Genomic DNA, 16,665 nt, shown 5'->3' on the forward strand with positions numbered 1-16,665 from the left:
ATATTAATCATAAATTAATTCTTATATCCTCATTAACCATAAATAAGGTTATACATCATCATTCATCAAAACGTTTAGAATTCGAAGTAACAGAACTTAAATATATAGGTTACATAACATACATTTAATTCATCATGCATTTTGTTAAGTGTTATTTTATGCCTCATTCATCATCGTTTCTGCTACAATTTCCATCTAGAACGTTTGAATATTTCAAGGGCAAAACCCAAGTTAGATAATGAATAATCTAAATAAGGAAATAAAACATTTAATGCACATATATGAATGCAATGCACATAACATCATTACTCTTATGTTTGGGTCAACTGTACTTTACTGTTACCCACAATTTTTATAGTCCCCCTGCTAGACCGAGGTGTATGGTGCACACTTGGCAAAGCAACGACTCTAATCCTTAATCCCAAACTCATGCAACGTATGACCGTGAATCTCTTCGTGCTTATATGCATATTTCATTATCAATACATGTAAATGCAAGCTACATGATATGTTCACATCAAGACATGACAACATGATAAAATCATTTACATAAAATCAGGTTTTTTGGGTCGAACCATTTACCTCGAACGTATATCATAATATCTTGATTCGCATGCCAAGCTTCTAATGAACTTAATTCGGAACCTCAACATACCCTAACCATCGTATTTATTCAAAAATGTCAATATTCTATTTTTCCTAATTTTTTTATAATTTCCTTTATTTCCTCCTATTTTCCTCAATAAATTCAAACTAAATATTTCTCTATAACAATTTATAAAATAACATTCCTGATTTTCTAAAATTTTTTAGAAAATTTTATTCACATTGACTTAATCTACCAGGCTTCCTCGATATGCGTGCCCTAACCTCGAAACGAGTGCAAATCCTTGATTCTCGCACACTACCTCGATTTTCATGCATCCCTTGATTCTCGTGCACCACCACAATTTTCATGCACTGTCTCGATTTTTATGCCCGATCTCGAAATGTGTGTCGAACAATTTTGCTATTCAAAATCTCCGAAATATTAATAAATTTCCATTTCCTATTTTTCTAGAATTTTCTCACATTTTTTTTTCATTTTCTTCTATTTTTTTCCTTCTTTTTTATTTTTTTTTTTCTTCTTCTTCTTCTTCTTCTTCTTCTTCTTTTTCTTTCTCCCACTCATTTGCTCCTACGCATACCCTGCACCAGTGGCCGTTCCACCATCGATCTGCACTGCCTCCACCATGCGCGCCACCCCGCTTGCTGGCTGCTCTGCTCGGCCTCCGTGGCTACCATCGCTGCCACAACTACCAACCGCTGCTGTTCGCGCCTTCGGTGCTACTTTCGGCCTAGCTAGCAGTCGCACCGGCCTCCACTTGTGCTTGCTTTGTGTCGGCCATGGCTGCCTGCAACGCTTGAGCTTGCTGCTTGCACTGCCATGGTCGACTTCGGCCAAAGCTCAAAGCCGCCATCAACTACTGCCATCAACCCCAGCCTCCTGCGCGTATTCCGGTATCTTGTGAGCTACCGTCGCTGCAGCGCCTTCGTTAGCTCCTTGCTCGTCGCGGTGCTACTAATTGCTGCCATGGCTGTGACCCACCTCTATTTCTCTCTTTCTCTCCCTCGAGATGCCTCGACAGGCTCAATCCAAGCTCTCTCTCTCGCATTCTCTCTTCTCTAATTTCACAGAGAAAGTGGCCATTGTTAAGAGCCCCCATCCACACACACATGCACACACACACACACACACACACACACATATATATATATACACCAATCTTATCTCTCCGATAATTGCTCTTGATTTTCCTCCTCAAATCACTCTGCAAATTTTCTCATCCCAATGCCCTCAATTGTGGCAAAGTTTGCCCCCATCACGCGTGCATATTTATCATCGATTGTTTGCCACTCTAGCCATCACGCATGCATAGCTATAAATATGTATATATCACTATATATATTACTCGTAATAATAGAAAAATTACATATTTAAATCCTAATTTTGTCTCTTTTTTACTTGTGCAATTCTCTAATTACAATTGCACCCTTAAATATCAATTAATTTATATTACGATACGGAAAATCTAAAATTAATAACTCATGGCTTATTTGATAAGGACGATTTCATCCCTGCGCTCTCATCGAACCCTTGTTTCGACCCAAAACCACTTCAGGGTTGATTTTTATGAAAAACTGGAACCCCCTTAGGGTTCCATTGACCTCTCAAGAGTCTCCCACAATAATTCGATTTTTCAACCTAAATCGAAACTGTATTTTAGCATTATCGAAATCCGTCTCAATTCTGTTTTTCTTTTAATACCATAAATCTTATCTCGGGATGCTCGTCGAGACCATATCTATTTTCTTAGACAATTACACTCTGGGGTATTCTTCACAATCGATTCGACATTTATAACTGTAAGAAATTATACTTAAGTACTTAATCTTTTGATAATTTCACCTATGGTCTACGTTAAAATTAATCTTGAGCCCTTTATAAAATTTTGGCATATTACAATATATTTCTTTGAAACCACCTCTACATAAAAAATGCATAAAAAACAAATATAATAAGTGTTGGTAAATATGGGAGTGACCAAGTAGAGATAGAATGAGTGTTTGTCGAAGTTAATATTAGATAAGCGCACCTTGATAATTCCAAATGAGATAAAAGAACTACAAGATCTATAACCATATTTGTCCAAGAAAACAAAATTAGTTTGGTTTTGTGCCTATGGATTCACATTGGAAGTTTATGGACTTGAAGAAAACCTATCATTGTCTTTTAATAAAGTCTTGCCGAGAGATTTAGAAAAGAATAAATTTGAAGTATACCTTGTATATATCTAAATTATTAGAGAGGTGTAATATAAACTAGAAACACGTGTCAAAACTTGTGAAAAAATACACTAAGACTTTCTAAATATAATTGGGAGAGGAAGAGCCTTAGTGTCTATTATTTGCAAGTGTCACATGATATTGTGAAGACAGAGAGAAGTGTGATTATTAAACTCAAGTTTTGGAGGAACATAGAACACTTGTCAATATAAAAGTTTTGAAGTGGAGTTTGTCAAAAACCAATTGTATGGTATGTAAGTTTAATAAAGTAGAATTGTGAGTGATGTTATAATAAGAATTAAAAGCAAATCATTTGAAAGACATATCATATAAGTGATTATTAATAATTTTACTAATCAAAGATGGTCAATATAAGTGATTATTAATGATTCTACTAATCAAAGATGGTCAAAGAAGATAAGGATCTCTCACTTATTATATGGTTAAAAAATCCCTTCAAAACTATACAAAATGTTTTATTAAATTATTATTAATTTTATTGCATGGCACAAAATATTAATCATGATGATTAACTATTAAAATATGTAAAATATGAATGTAATTGAAAAGAGGATATTACAATAGATATAGAATTGTACAAAAAGATAAAAAAAAAAAGAGAGAGTTAAAAATGAGATTATTATAATATTCATGCTTTGATAGATAAAATACATTTATAACAAAGGAAATAAGGAAATATAAGAAAATTAAAAAAAAACTAGTAAGTAACTCTTTAAATATAATATAAGATATAATGATCTTATAAAAAATATAATAGATATAAACAATTCATAAATTATAACTCATGTACTCATTTAGTAAGATGAAGCCTTAACGATGTTCTTTGTGTTACGAAAAAAAAGTTATTAGTATTATTTTAAACAATTACCATACATGATAATATATATATTTTTTTTGGTTAAAAGAAAATTAAATTAAGTTTGAGTTTGTAAGGAACCAAACTTATTTAAGCATCATGATTCGTTAGTTTCAAATCTATCATTGTTGTAAAGTCAACCTTATTAGCAAGTCTCCTATCAATCGTCGTTATTGATGATCTCTTATTTCTTTCCTTGTATATCTATCTCTCAAATCCTGATCCTTTATTTTTCTCAAATTAAATATGTTTAATCAAGATTGAACCTATTTTCCAAGTTTTTCTTAAATAAACCCTAAGTGAAGTAGAGAATAGAAGAATATATAAAAAGAGAACGAAAACTCATTATCACAAACTCGAATTGAATCCAAATCTCTTGTTTGTGATGTTTGCCTTTGATGAGTTTAGGCCAAAGATGACCACTAGACCGTCGTCGACGTGAGAAGAAAAAGGCTACCATAAAAGCACACTAACAGTAGTGGTCATTGTTGTCATACATCATTGTGAGGGGGAGAAGAGAGAAACAAATTAGAGCAGAGAGAGAGAGAGAGAGAGAGAATTAAAAACAAAGGCAAATTGATCAAACTCCATCGCTATAGGTAAACAAGAGAAATGTATCATTTTTAAAAATACAAAATAGTTAGTATAATTTAAACAAACCTCCCAAAAATTTTGAATGTTGTCAGGGTAGTCTTTTTTTTTTATAAGATAAGCCAAATTTAAAAATGAAATAAGGTTAGTTGGTATGCCTATAAAATATAACTAGCAAATTGTTGTTAGGAGTATAAAATGCTATATAATATTGTTGAATTTAGAAATGGACAGAAAAGCATAACCTCGAAACATATTGCTAAAGAGGACCCAAAGACCCAATATCTGAAGGATGCTGTTGATGATTAAAGAAACAAGAAAAAAAAGACTTTTCTGAGGTAATTGACAAATGATAAAATTTATCACTAGCTTGTGTTTTTAATTTTACTTCTACAATCAAAAGTAAGAAAACTTTTGAGATTAAAACCTGTAATTATTGTTCATGAACTAAAATTTTAATCACAATCAACTCCCCAAATATGTAAGGGAGAGGCTTGAATTTTTCCTCAAAAACAAGCCTTGCATATTGTAATTAATTACATTTTAACATTGGGTGATTGTATATGCTGAATTTGCTTAAATGCCCAATGCATTTACACACCTTCCATTGAGACTAAGTGGACACTCATACCACATTCTGAGACATTTAGCATTGAAAAATTCTTTATGCCAATCCCAACAAAAAAACAAAGAAAAAGAAAGGATGATTTATTTATCTTACAAATCTGAATAAACTGCAATAACACCCTTATAAATCCAGCAGGAGCTGGTAGAAGGACCGAGAGACACAAGTAACAAGTTCATAGCATGAAGAAAATTATAACAAAGATGCATTTCTTTATTTACCAGCTGAGAGGAACATCAATAAACTCACCTTGACAGCAACAGGGGCTGCTTGCTGGCTTTCACTTCTGAATTCCTAAACCATGAATGGAACTTTCAATCATCACACCATGTCAAGATTGATTACTCCATCTGCACTACTCTCTTCAGCAGCAACATCTCCTAAATGATGCCTCAACTCTCACAATTTCATTTGAGCAGAGCCTGCCTTAAATGAACCATAGAGGGGCCTTGACCTCCGGAAACTGAAAATATCATCTATTCGAACAAGGTTGGGTTCGGCTGGTTTGTTTTGGTCAGTTTTGTACTCGGAAGAATGTAGGCTCCCATAAACTTGCACACTCAAGGTTTTCTTTCGAGGGGTGCCCACTTTTAAGTACTCGTCGAAGAAATCTATCAATTCCTTTTGAGTCAACTGCTTTAGTGCTGCAACCTGTTTCATTCCCAATTGTTAACATAAACAATGTTACAATTGCAAGTTATAGGATGTTTAATGCAAAGATATCTGTCCAATCAAATGTCCAGTTTCATTGCCACTAGTAAGTACCAATAATGGTAGTTTATGCACCTGCCGATGTAAGTGAGAAGTTTATCTTCAGTAGAGCTTGAGGTGGATTAATTTTACCTTTTCCTATATAACACTGCCACGATATTTGGATACACCAACTCCAATTGGAATTCAATGTTTAGAATGGGAACATGGATGGATAACATTCTAAACTTTAATCATGTCAAGGGATAATAACAAATTCACACAGACAAAATAGATCATCATACCTCACATTCTTTCCGATCAAATTTTAGGGTCCCATCAGAAATTTCTCGCCAAAAAAATGCAGATTCTTCCCTCAAATTCTTGTGCTTCTCAAGCTTCATATCAATCAATGCATTAACATTGTTCTGTATGGCCAGTTCGGAAGTCTGTTAGGGGCCTTTCAAATCAAGAGATTGGTGAGGCAAATAACAATTCTGATGTTTCACCAAAAAAGGTCCGCAAGAGTAATAATAGTCAACATAGCATGCATATCAATGATTCATGGCTAAAACTATTTGCCAAGCTTTCTATAACGGTAGGGCTACAACTGGCTTAGTTAAAGATCATCTTAAGTATTCAATACATACACCAATTTTGGGACAATGGCATGGTACAACAGCAATAGACTTGTCAAGTGCCATTACACGCAGATCAAATAATGTGATTGATACAATGGACCCCCCCCCCCCCCCCCCCCCCCCCCAAAAAAAAAAAAAAAAAAAAAAAAAGGAAAATTGTTCAGTAAGTATGATTTGAGAGGAGGAAAATCAAGAAACGGAACATTGTAGACAGAAATGATGCAAGTGCCTATGTAAATTTCTGGGTTTATACTCCAGTCATTTAGTGCTTTTATTCCCAGTCTGGCCCCATCTTTCCTGGCATAGGCTTTGGAATCCTTCACAACTTTTCTTGACATATGAAGAAACTAGGTAGAAGAATTAGGGAAAACACTACTCACTGATTTCACTGATCTGGAAAATATATATACACAAAAATTCCAAAACTTCTCCTAAAAATTCCTACAAAAACTACTGATTTTTCTCCTAACAAATTCTCCTATTTTATAGGAGTAGAATACAGCCCTTTGTTATCTATTTTACAGATCTAATCCAACAATAATTAGGATAACTTTAAGATTTATCTTTTCTGTTTGGATTCCTTATCTACACGAGACTGCTAACTGAGACTCCTTAGCTTCCTCCAACACTCTCCCTCAAGTTGAGGAATAGATGTCAATCATTCCCAACTTGCCTCTAAGAGCTTCAAAACCTTGTTTTTGCATGGCTTTAGTTAGGATATATGCTTCTTGATCTTCTGTAGGGACTTAAGTGAGTCTTATGTCTCCTTCTTCCATCTCTTGCTTGACGAAATGCCTGTCGATTCTGACATGCTTTATCCGTTCGTGTTGCAATGGGTTGTTTACAATGCTGATAGCTGATTTGCTATCACTATAGAGTACTTTAGGGGATGATAGAGGCATAAAAAGATCCTTCATCAGTCTTTCTATCCACAATATCTCACAAATCGCTCGAGCAATGGCTCGATACTCTGCTTTTACACTGCTATGAGCAAAAATTTCTTGTTTCTTGCTCCTCCAAGTGACTAAGTTTCCCCAAAGCTTGGTACAGTACCTTGATGTGGATCTACTATCTTCAATGGAACCAGCCCAATTTGAATCTGCATAGCCAATAATCCCTCTATCATCACTTTTCTTGAATAACAACCCTTTTCCAGGTGTTCCTTTGAGATACCTGATGATATGGTAAGTTGCTTCAAGATGTCTTTTAGTTGGGAGATGCATGAATTGACTGATGATGCTCACAACATAGGTAATATTCGGCGTTGTGTGAGATAAATATATAAACTTCCCTACCAAGCGCCGAAATTTTCCTTTGTCAACCTAATATTCTTCTTTCTCGTCTTTATTCTTCCAATTGAGCTCTAGGGGAGTACTTGCTGGTTTACACCCTAGTTTGCCTGTTTCCCTTAACAAATCTAGGGTATATTTCCTTTGTGATATAAATATTCCCTCCTTGCTTTTGGCCACTTCCAATCCAAGGAAGTATCTTAATTCCCCCAACTCTTTTACCTCAAATGCTTGTTTCAGTTGATGCTTTAATTTCTCAATCTTTTGGTTGTTGTCTCCTGTGATGATATCATCCACATACATTATCAGAATTGTTCTTTCAACCTTTTCGATCTTGGTAAATAGAGTATGATTAGCCTGCCCTTGCTTGTATCCAAACTTGTGTAAGGTGTCACTAAACCTCTTAAACCAAGCTATAAGAGATTGTTTAAGACCATATAGTGATTTCTTTAGCTTGCATGCCTTTCCTCTTGTGTCATCATCCTCAATACCTGGAGGTATTTTCATATAGATTTCCTCTTCCAGCTCTCCATTCAAGAAAACATTTTTTACATCCTATTGATGTAATCTCCAATCTAGGTTCACTACCAATAATAATAAAACCCGAATTGAATTTAGTTTGGCCACTGGAGCAAATGTTTCTTTGTAGTCCAAACCTTGAGTTTGAGTGAATCCTTGGGCTACAAGTCTTGCCTTGTGCTTGTCAATTCCTCCATCAGATTTGTACTTTATAGTGAACACCCACTTGCTGCCTACTGCTTTCTTTCCCTCTGGTAACTCCATGACTTCCCATGTATCATTCTTTTGCAACGCTTTCATCTCTTCCAGGACTGTTGCTTTCCATCTTTCATCTTGTAATGCCTGATATATATCTCTTGGAATATTCACACTATCAAGACTGATAGTGAATGATCTTATATTGCGGAGATAATCTTGAGTATCCAAGACAATTTGAGAGAGGATGCTTAATACAAGATCTTATCTCTTTTCGTAGAGCAATTGGAATACCTAGATCATCTTCAAATCTGTTTTGTACCTTAGTATCTCTTGCAGTCACATTTTCTAGACTTATCTCTGGATTGGATGATTTGGTTGGCTGAGGATTACAGGGTCTTCTTGAATAAACCATTAGAGGTAGTTTATTTTATACCTGAACATCTTCTTGAATTTTGGTGTTCTCTTTCTCTCCCCCTTGTTGGTTTAGGACTGGAGGAATGGAATTTGAACTGAATTTAGGTCTGATCTGAGAATTTTCAGGATTGAGAATAAGGGTGGGTAACGAATCAAAGGGAAAAATAGGAGTAGAATGATCAAGTATAGGAGTGATTGTACCCCAAACATCATCTGTTTTGGAGGTACTTTCTTGCAGAGGGGTGTTTCAAAAAAAAAGAGTGATACTCGATAAATGAAACATCACAAGAGATAATGAATTTTCGATTAGTGGGGTCATAACATTACTTTCGATTAGTGAGGTCATAACATTACATCCTTGCTGAGTAGGGGAGTAATAAACAAATATGCACTTGAGTGCTTTAGGGTCAAATTTAGATCGAATGAGTTGGTTTTGTGTACAAAAATAGTACATCCAAAGACCTTAGGGGAAAGAGAATTCAAGACCCTAGTATGGTTGGGAAAAGATTCAAGGAACACCTTTAACAGGGTTTTAAACCCTAGGGTTTTTGAAGGAAGTCTATTGATGAGATATGTTGTTGGAAGGACAGCTTCTCCCCAATAGATATTTGGAATTGATTTAGCAAACATCAAGGCTTTTGCTGTCTCAAGGAGATGCTAGTTCTTTCTTTTAGCTATTCCATTTTGTTGGGAATTGTAAGAACATGAGCTTTGGTGAACAATACCATGCTCGTTTAAGTATTGATTGAATTCATTGGAGAAATACTCTCAACCATTATCAGATCTTAGTATATGAATAGGTGATTGGAAAACATTTTTAACCATTTGATGAAACCTTTTGAAAATAAGATAGGTTTCAGATTTATCTTTCATTAGGAACACCCAACATACTATTGTGTGGTCATCAATAAATGTGATGAACCATCTAGTGTGTGTTAGGTTGGGAGTCCTAACTGGTCCCCAAATGTCGCTATGAACCAAATGAAATGGTTTTGAAGGTTTATAGATATGATTAGGATGAAAACTCTTGGTTTGCTTTGCAAGGATACAATGTTCACAATAGAAATTCTGAATTTTATTGCCAGGAAGAGAAGGATACAAAATTTTCAGATATTCTAAGCTAGGATGTCCTAATCTTTGATGCCATAACACTAGTTCAGATTCCGAAACACTAGCTGAAGAGGATTGAACAAAAAACCTAAATTTTGTAGGATGCTCCACTCTGGAAATTTGATAAAGTCCACCATTTTCCTCAACTTTGCCAATCATCCTCCTCGAGGATATGTCATACAATGAGAGTGGAAAAATGTTACTAAGCAATTCCTTTCTTTAGATATTTTGCTTACTGATAACAAGTTGCATCTCAAGTTTGGTACATAAAGTACTGAGTTTAGAGTTAAGCTTGCTATGTAAGCTATTCCTCACCCTTGGGCTAGGGAGGTTGTGCCATTAGCCATAAACATAGCAATGCCTTGCTTACAAGGTTCATAATTAGATAAAATTTGGAGAGAACTTGTCATGTGGTCTGATGCTCTAGTGTCTATGATCCAAAAATCTATAGGAAACCTTTGAGAAAATAGGGAGTGACTTATATTACCTTGTTTTGCCAATGAAACCATTGGATTGTTGTCTGCACTTTTAGCCGCCTTATGCACTTTAGTTTGGCTTAGTAGCTGTTGTAGAGCCTCTAGTTGATCTGTTGTAAGAGAAACCGTAGTTGAACTTCACTTTTCAGCTTCTACCAAGTATGTGGACTAACCTCCTTTTTGCTGATTTCTTGGTTTCCAATTGGCTGGCTTACCATGTATCGTCCAGTAGGTGTCTCTAGTATGATAGGGTTTATTACAGTGGTCACACCACTATTTGTCTTTTTGCACCTCCCCTTTAGTTGTGATTGGAAGTTTTCCTCGAGATATATTTAGGGCAGAATTTTGAGAGGATACCTCGTTGTTTGAATGATTAGAGGAGGTAGGGAGCATCACTTTCTTCCTACTTTCTTCTCTTCTTACTTCAGCAAATACTTCTTTCAGAGCTGGAAAGGGCTTAGTTCGAAGTAATCTGCCTCTTAATTCATATAAATCCGAGTTTAGTGCATGTAAGAAGTCAAAAACTCTTTCTTTCTCCACCATCTTGTCATACTTTCTTCCATCCGCTAAGCACCACACTCAATCTCATAGAACAGATCCATCTCCTGCCTTAATTCAGTCAAGGTGTTATAATACTCAATAACAAAGTTATTACCTTGCTCTGTAGTGCGGAAGATAGACTGGGCTTGAAAACTTCGGGCTGTGTATTCAAGATCTAAGTAAATCTCCTTGAAAGCCTTCCAAATCTCACTAGTTGTTCTTAGAATAAATAGGTTCTTCCAATCTTGGGTTCCATAGAGTTTACTAGCCAAGCCACAACCATAGCATTCTCAGCTTCCCATGCTCCATAAGTTGCTGACTTGTTGCTCGGTTTTGCAATATCTCTAGTTAGATAGCCTGCTTACCTTTCCCTCGAACTACCAACATAGCTGAATGGGACCACTCTCGAAAGTTGGTTCCATTCAGCTTGTGTAGAGTAATCTGAAGTGAATGACTATCAAGAGGAGTAATTGGAACCTGATTGTTCTTCATCGGAAGAAGATTGGTGGTTGAGGTCTCGCTGCTTGTTGGAATCTTAGCCATTGTGTGGGCCTAAGAGTCCTTTCTGATATAGAACTCTAGCTACCGAGTGCCACAAGAACTGAGCTTTGATACCATGAAGAAACAGGTAGAAGAATTAGGGAAAACACTACTCACTGATTTCATTGATCTGGAAAATATATATACACAAAAATCCTAAAACTTCTCCTAAAAAATCTGCTACAAAAACTAATGATTTTTCTCCTAACAATTCTCCTATTTTATAGGAGTAAAATACAACCCTTTGTTATCTATTTTACAAATCTAAACCAACAATAATTCGGATAACTTTAAGATTTATCTTTTCTGTTTGGACTCCTTAGCTTCCTCCAACAACATATTGTACAATTTTCTTTTGTTTTTTTGAGCCTTTGAGAAGGATAGATGAGTTTGGCCTCTGTCCTTGTCCATTTGGAAGTTCATGTGGAGAATAAAGCTCTTCCTACAGTCAGGAGGGCAACTAACCAATGCTTTCTTTGTGAAAAAGATCCGAAGTTGGTGGATCATTTGCTACTAAAAAGTATGTAGCATTTAAAGCCATTATTACTATCTTTATTGGTGTATATCACATGATGCTAGCTTTAGTGCTAGATTTTCTGCAATTTTGGAGTTTGGCTTGGTCATGTAGGTGACAATCTCAGGCTTGGAAGATTCTCCTGTTTAAGGTGTTGAGAGTTGGTCTTCTTAAGGGGCCATTCTCATTTCCCTTCCATCATCTTCCACAACATTCCTCTCCCATAGGTGAGTCTGGAGTGGGTTTTGGAGAAACTGAATGATAGAAGGAGGCCTGTTGAGGGTTTTGACTGGAAAGTGGTTGAAGTTGATGAAGGGCATGTCAGTTGAAGTTGCTTTGATTTGGATTATCAATTTGGTGTCTCCGGATAGAGGTTTCTAAGAATGATAAGGTCTTGATTAGGTAATTGAATATGGAGGCTTACTTGACCCTAGTTAGCCAACAGTTCTCAAAGGTCATGCGCCAATAGCTGCCAAAGAAAGGGAGAAGACCCCAAAATTTACTAGAGTTAATAGGACTGGCAGGGACCGAACCCACGCCCCTTCAAGAATAAGAAACAACTAATTTCAATTATTTTTTCATAGCCACATCAAACTTTATTATTGATTATAGATAGCCAAACCATTCTGCTCACTTATAGCATTAAATGATAATATATACAAACTTACAGATGCATTCAAGTTTATATACAGAAAATTTTATGTAAGAAAACTATGACAAAGCTAAATAAATTTTGTATATAGTTTCTCAAAGGTTGCTTATATAAATTTTTTTTGCATAATGATCATTTTTATACAGTGAGTAAAAATTTTTTCTTGAATAATACTGGCTTTCTCAAAGTTTTGCTCATAAAAACTTTGCTTTGACAAAGTTTTACTCCTACAGAACTTATTTTACACAAAGTTATTATAAACAAGTTTGCTTGTACAAAGTTTTCTTCGTCAAAATTTTGTTATATGGAAACTTTTATATAATGCTTTTATATTTATTAAATTCCAGTATTTTTCAAGTCATCTAATTGGATGATGTGGTTTCTGTGTTACCATTTGATGGTTTAATGGGATGGGATGTGATAGCTATCTACAATTGAAACAAATAACAAACTTAAATGTGGCTATTGAAAAAAATTAAAAGCCATTTTCAATTTGAAGCAACAAATAAAGGTCAATAATGAAATAAATGGAAATCTAGAACTCATGTAGCCAATTTTACATCGTGGGATAAAGGCTTGAAATGTTGTTGTATGTAAACATCAGTAATTTGATTAGAATTTTCCCAATTTAATCCTAATTACTACTACTCCTTTGAATTCTTCAAGTTGGATAATATTCACTGAAAAAGGTATCAGTCTTTGGCTCCAGCACATAATAAACATGCCTATATGCAATATATGTATGTATGTGAATATGCACATTACATGCACAATGACCATGAGAAAAATCATAGATAACAAGAACTCATGCATGAATTATGGAATAATACTTTAAGGTCATAATTACAGTACTAGAAATCCTGTGAGATCTTAAAAGTAGAAAAGCTTGATAAATACTTTAGATGTATTTGAAATGTTCTTAGGATTCATCTCATCCCACCCACCCCTGGTGCAAGCACAAATAAAGTAACCAAGTTTAATGCCAAGGTAAAACTTCTGGTTGCATGAAGGAAGCAATTGCATTATTAAATTGCAAAAACAGACTTCATTCAGGTCATACTGCCCATAATTATAAACCAGGCCAAAGTAAGAAGATTAGCATTCTTAATCTCACCTTGAATTCATCAGCAGACATCCCATAAAGTGTACTTTCAAACATCTTGAGGAATGCTTCAACTCTTAAATCGACATTTCTAGGATCCTGCCCAACTCAACCATTAGTAATCAAGGCGATTAAGTAATGCATGGAGTAGATTAGCTCTACATACCTTAATAGATGATTGAATGATAAACTGCACTCCACGGATACCATTATCATTCCTAGATAAAAGTACTTTAAACCTTAAAACAAGCATAGCAAATTTAATTTTATTATATTTTAAGGCATAAAAAATGTTAATGTACCTCCTCATGAGCACAGTAATGTACCCAAGTTGCTCAACTGATCTAAGCTGGTGGAAGGCTGGTTGCTTTGCAATCAATGCAAAAAGCTGAAGTTTCACATTCAGCATGAAATCATCTCGATGAACCTACATTTTTTAGAAAGTTCACTGCAGCAGAACTTGAAAAGGGCATTTCTAAAAGGAAGCTAGCACAACAGAAAAAAAGGCACTGAAAGATGATCAGAGCAGAATGAAGACAGTAGCACCATTGGCCCCCTTAAGGCACTGGCAACACACCTTTTGCATGCCAAAGGCACGCCAGTTGTATATTATCATTGAGCAGGAAGTGGTAACAACATTTTTGGCAGAGCTTAATTGGGATTTATTGTCTTGTTTAACAGGGAAGTCTGGCTGGCCAGAGAGGTATAAGTGCTTCCGGTACCTGGGCCTGACATCCACATCCCCTTATCCTCAAACCAATATTTCTATGGGGTTTAGGTTAATGATTCAGATCTTAAACAATGGATCCATACAACTTAATACACTCTATCCAGTATTTACACCGTTGAAATCAGCTTTCATAGTATAACTGACAACAAAAACCTAGCTTGATAATATGTTCAAAATTTTCTGTGGTTGTTGTTACTGAGCAAGGACCTAGCTTGATACTATGCTCAATTTTTTTTTTTCCCCCGTGGCTGTTATTGTTGTCAATCACTGACTGAACGAGGACCTGGCTTCATAATCTTCTTTTTCTTCTCAGTATCACAGAGTAGAAATGCATGTTGGGACTTGTGAATAAAATACTAAGACTAAACATTACAATTGGATAACATCAAGCATTGGAAGCCTTACCAAATGAACTCACTGAGCACATCAAAGAAGTGTCTTGGTGTATGTTATTTGCAAATAACATATCTTAGTGGATGAGATAACAAAAAGGGTGAATGTTAAGCTCAAGTTATGGAGGGGTACTTTAGAATCCTTTCAGATTGAGTAGGTTGAAAACCAAACATATGGAATATAAGTTCAGTGAAAATAGAAGCGTGGATGATCTTTACGACTTGGAGATCAAGTTATTCTGAAAAAAAAGAAAGGGTTCAGATACCTCAGATTAATTGTTCAAAAAATGAGAAGATTATTAAAGATGCCACTTACAAGTTAAAGGCAAGATAGTTACAGTGGGGAAGTTCTTCTAGCATTTAGCATTTTATGTAATTGTAAAATCCATTTAAAAAGAAAAGAAAAATTTTTATCAAGTGATTTCACAATCAGCTCTTTCATATGGCACGGAATGTTAGGTCATTAATCATTAATGCGAGCAAAATACTAGCATAACTAAGTTGAGGGCGTTACAATAGATGAGCAGCCATGCAAGAAAAGATAGAATTAAAGATGATTTTATGTGGGTGAAAAACTCTTAGGCTTGACATGAGGTATGATGGCCTTAGAAAGGACATAGTCATCAATAGAAACGATCAGCAAACTCCAGCTATTTTAATTTAAGGTTTGGTGGTGTTTCTATATTTAACAAGTGTCATATTCAGTAATGCCTTTATTGCTGAATGACCATTTTCCCCAACCCCAACGTGCAGGTATTTGTGATCGGGTCTCTGAAACAAATTGCCAAACTGTTCAATGATATAGTGAACCAAGAATTTTGCAACGCAAGACTACAATCTCACAAGACAGGTAATGGCTAAATAGCTAGTGCACGTCAATGATACAAAACTTACCATTCTTACCTAATTTAACTAAAAGCCACTGGAAATTCTACTGATGCTTCGAGATGTGGAATACATGGCAAAATAATCCAACTACAAAAGTTTATTTAGTTTTCACAGTGCTGCTATTGTGCAATAAAAATTGAGGTTGAAAAGTAATCATAGTAAAGCAAGTTACACTACTTCCACTGTTCTTATGGTGTACGTCCACTGCAGCACAACACAATGTCTATCATTGGTCATGTGCAGCTCCTCTTTGAAATAATCCAGTTTCATGGGTTCCCTCGCACATGATCAGCCAGCAGCCAATTCGCAGTAAGCAGGCAAGGTATTTCATGGAAAGATACTAGCTGACAAGCTATCCAGTTGATACACAAGGTGCCAAGTGAATTTCTTGAACAGGACTTTGGAAGAAAAATTTTAACTAATTGCCTTCAAATGGAATAATTTATGACCCCATCAGAACAGGAAGCAACGTAAATTCAGAGAAGTAAAAGAGAGCTATAGTGGTGATGCAAGGAGTTTACCTACGAACTACAGAAATCTTTTAAGGATGAGCCACATCAATGTCAGACAAATAATGAAGATCGATATTTTTAGGCGCTCCTAGAAACACCTATGATACTTCTAGGACAAATTTCATTTTGAAAATGGGGTTTCATAATCCTGCATTTGTTGAGCCAGCTTGCTTTATTTAATCCCTAATTTAATTTTTGATGATTTCCAAAAATTAGGATATCTTTTGATAATATACAAATTGTAGACCCTAATTATTTCTGATTAATTTATAAAATATTTTTTAAAGTATATGTATAATAAAAATTGTTATTTTCCATTGAAACCATTTTACAGATAAATATAAATTGTTTTTTCAATAACTGGACCAAGAAGTCGACTTCTGATTTGAAAAGTCAACTCCTGGTTTGCCAAAAGTCAACTTTTGTATAGCCTTAGTTGACCCAGTCGAGAGCCATTTATGCAGAGTCAACCCAACCGAAAGCTGTTTTTTGAGAAGTCGACTCTTGCTTGAAGAAGTCGACTTTCAGTATTGGAAGTC

The 16,665-nt window shown here is 35.3% G+C and overlaps 1 protein-coding gene across 2 annotated transcripts in view; it reads right to left on the reverse strand.

Moving 5' to 3' along the window:
• LOC127788505 (insulin-degrading enzyme-like 1, peroxisomal) overlaps window positions 1-16,665 on the reverse strand; it is a 97,963-nt gene that overhangs the window by 3,553 nt on the left and 77,745 nt on the right. Inside the window, exons 22-26 of one of the 2 annotated variants that reach the window (XR_008020410.1) lie at window positions 13,907-14,031; window positions 13,771-13,822; window positions 13,617-13,703; window positions 5,915-6,037; window positions 5,169-5,570 (exon numbers count right to left, since the gene is read on the reverse strand). Coding sequence is in view for 1 of the 2 variants with exons in the window: in XM_052316863.1 (XP_052172823.1) it covers window positions 5,319-5,570; window positions 5,915-6,037; window positions 13,617-13,703; window positions 13,771-13,822; window positions 13,907-14,031 (639 nt within the window). In the remaining variant the exon portion in view is untranslated. Of the gene's footprint in view, window positions 1-4,912; window positions 5,571-5,914; window positions 6,038-13,616; window positions 13,704-13,770; window positions 13,823-13,906; window positions 14,032-16,665 lie in introns of those variants that run through there. The other variant, XM_052316863.1, reaches the window with a different exon arrangement.

The sequence above is a fragment of the Diospyros lotus genome, chromosome 13 (genome assembly GCF_014633365.1).
Source record: "Diospyros lotus cultivar Yz01 chromosome 13, ASM1463336v1, whole genome shotgun sequence".
Taxonomy (NCBI): Eukaryota; Viridiplantae; Streptophyta; class Magnoliopsida; order Ericales; family Ebenaceae; genus Diospyros; species Diospyros lotus.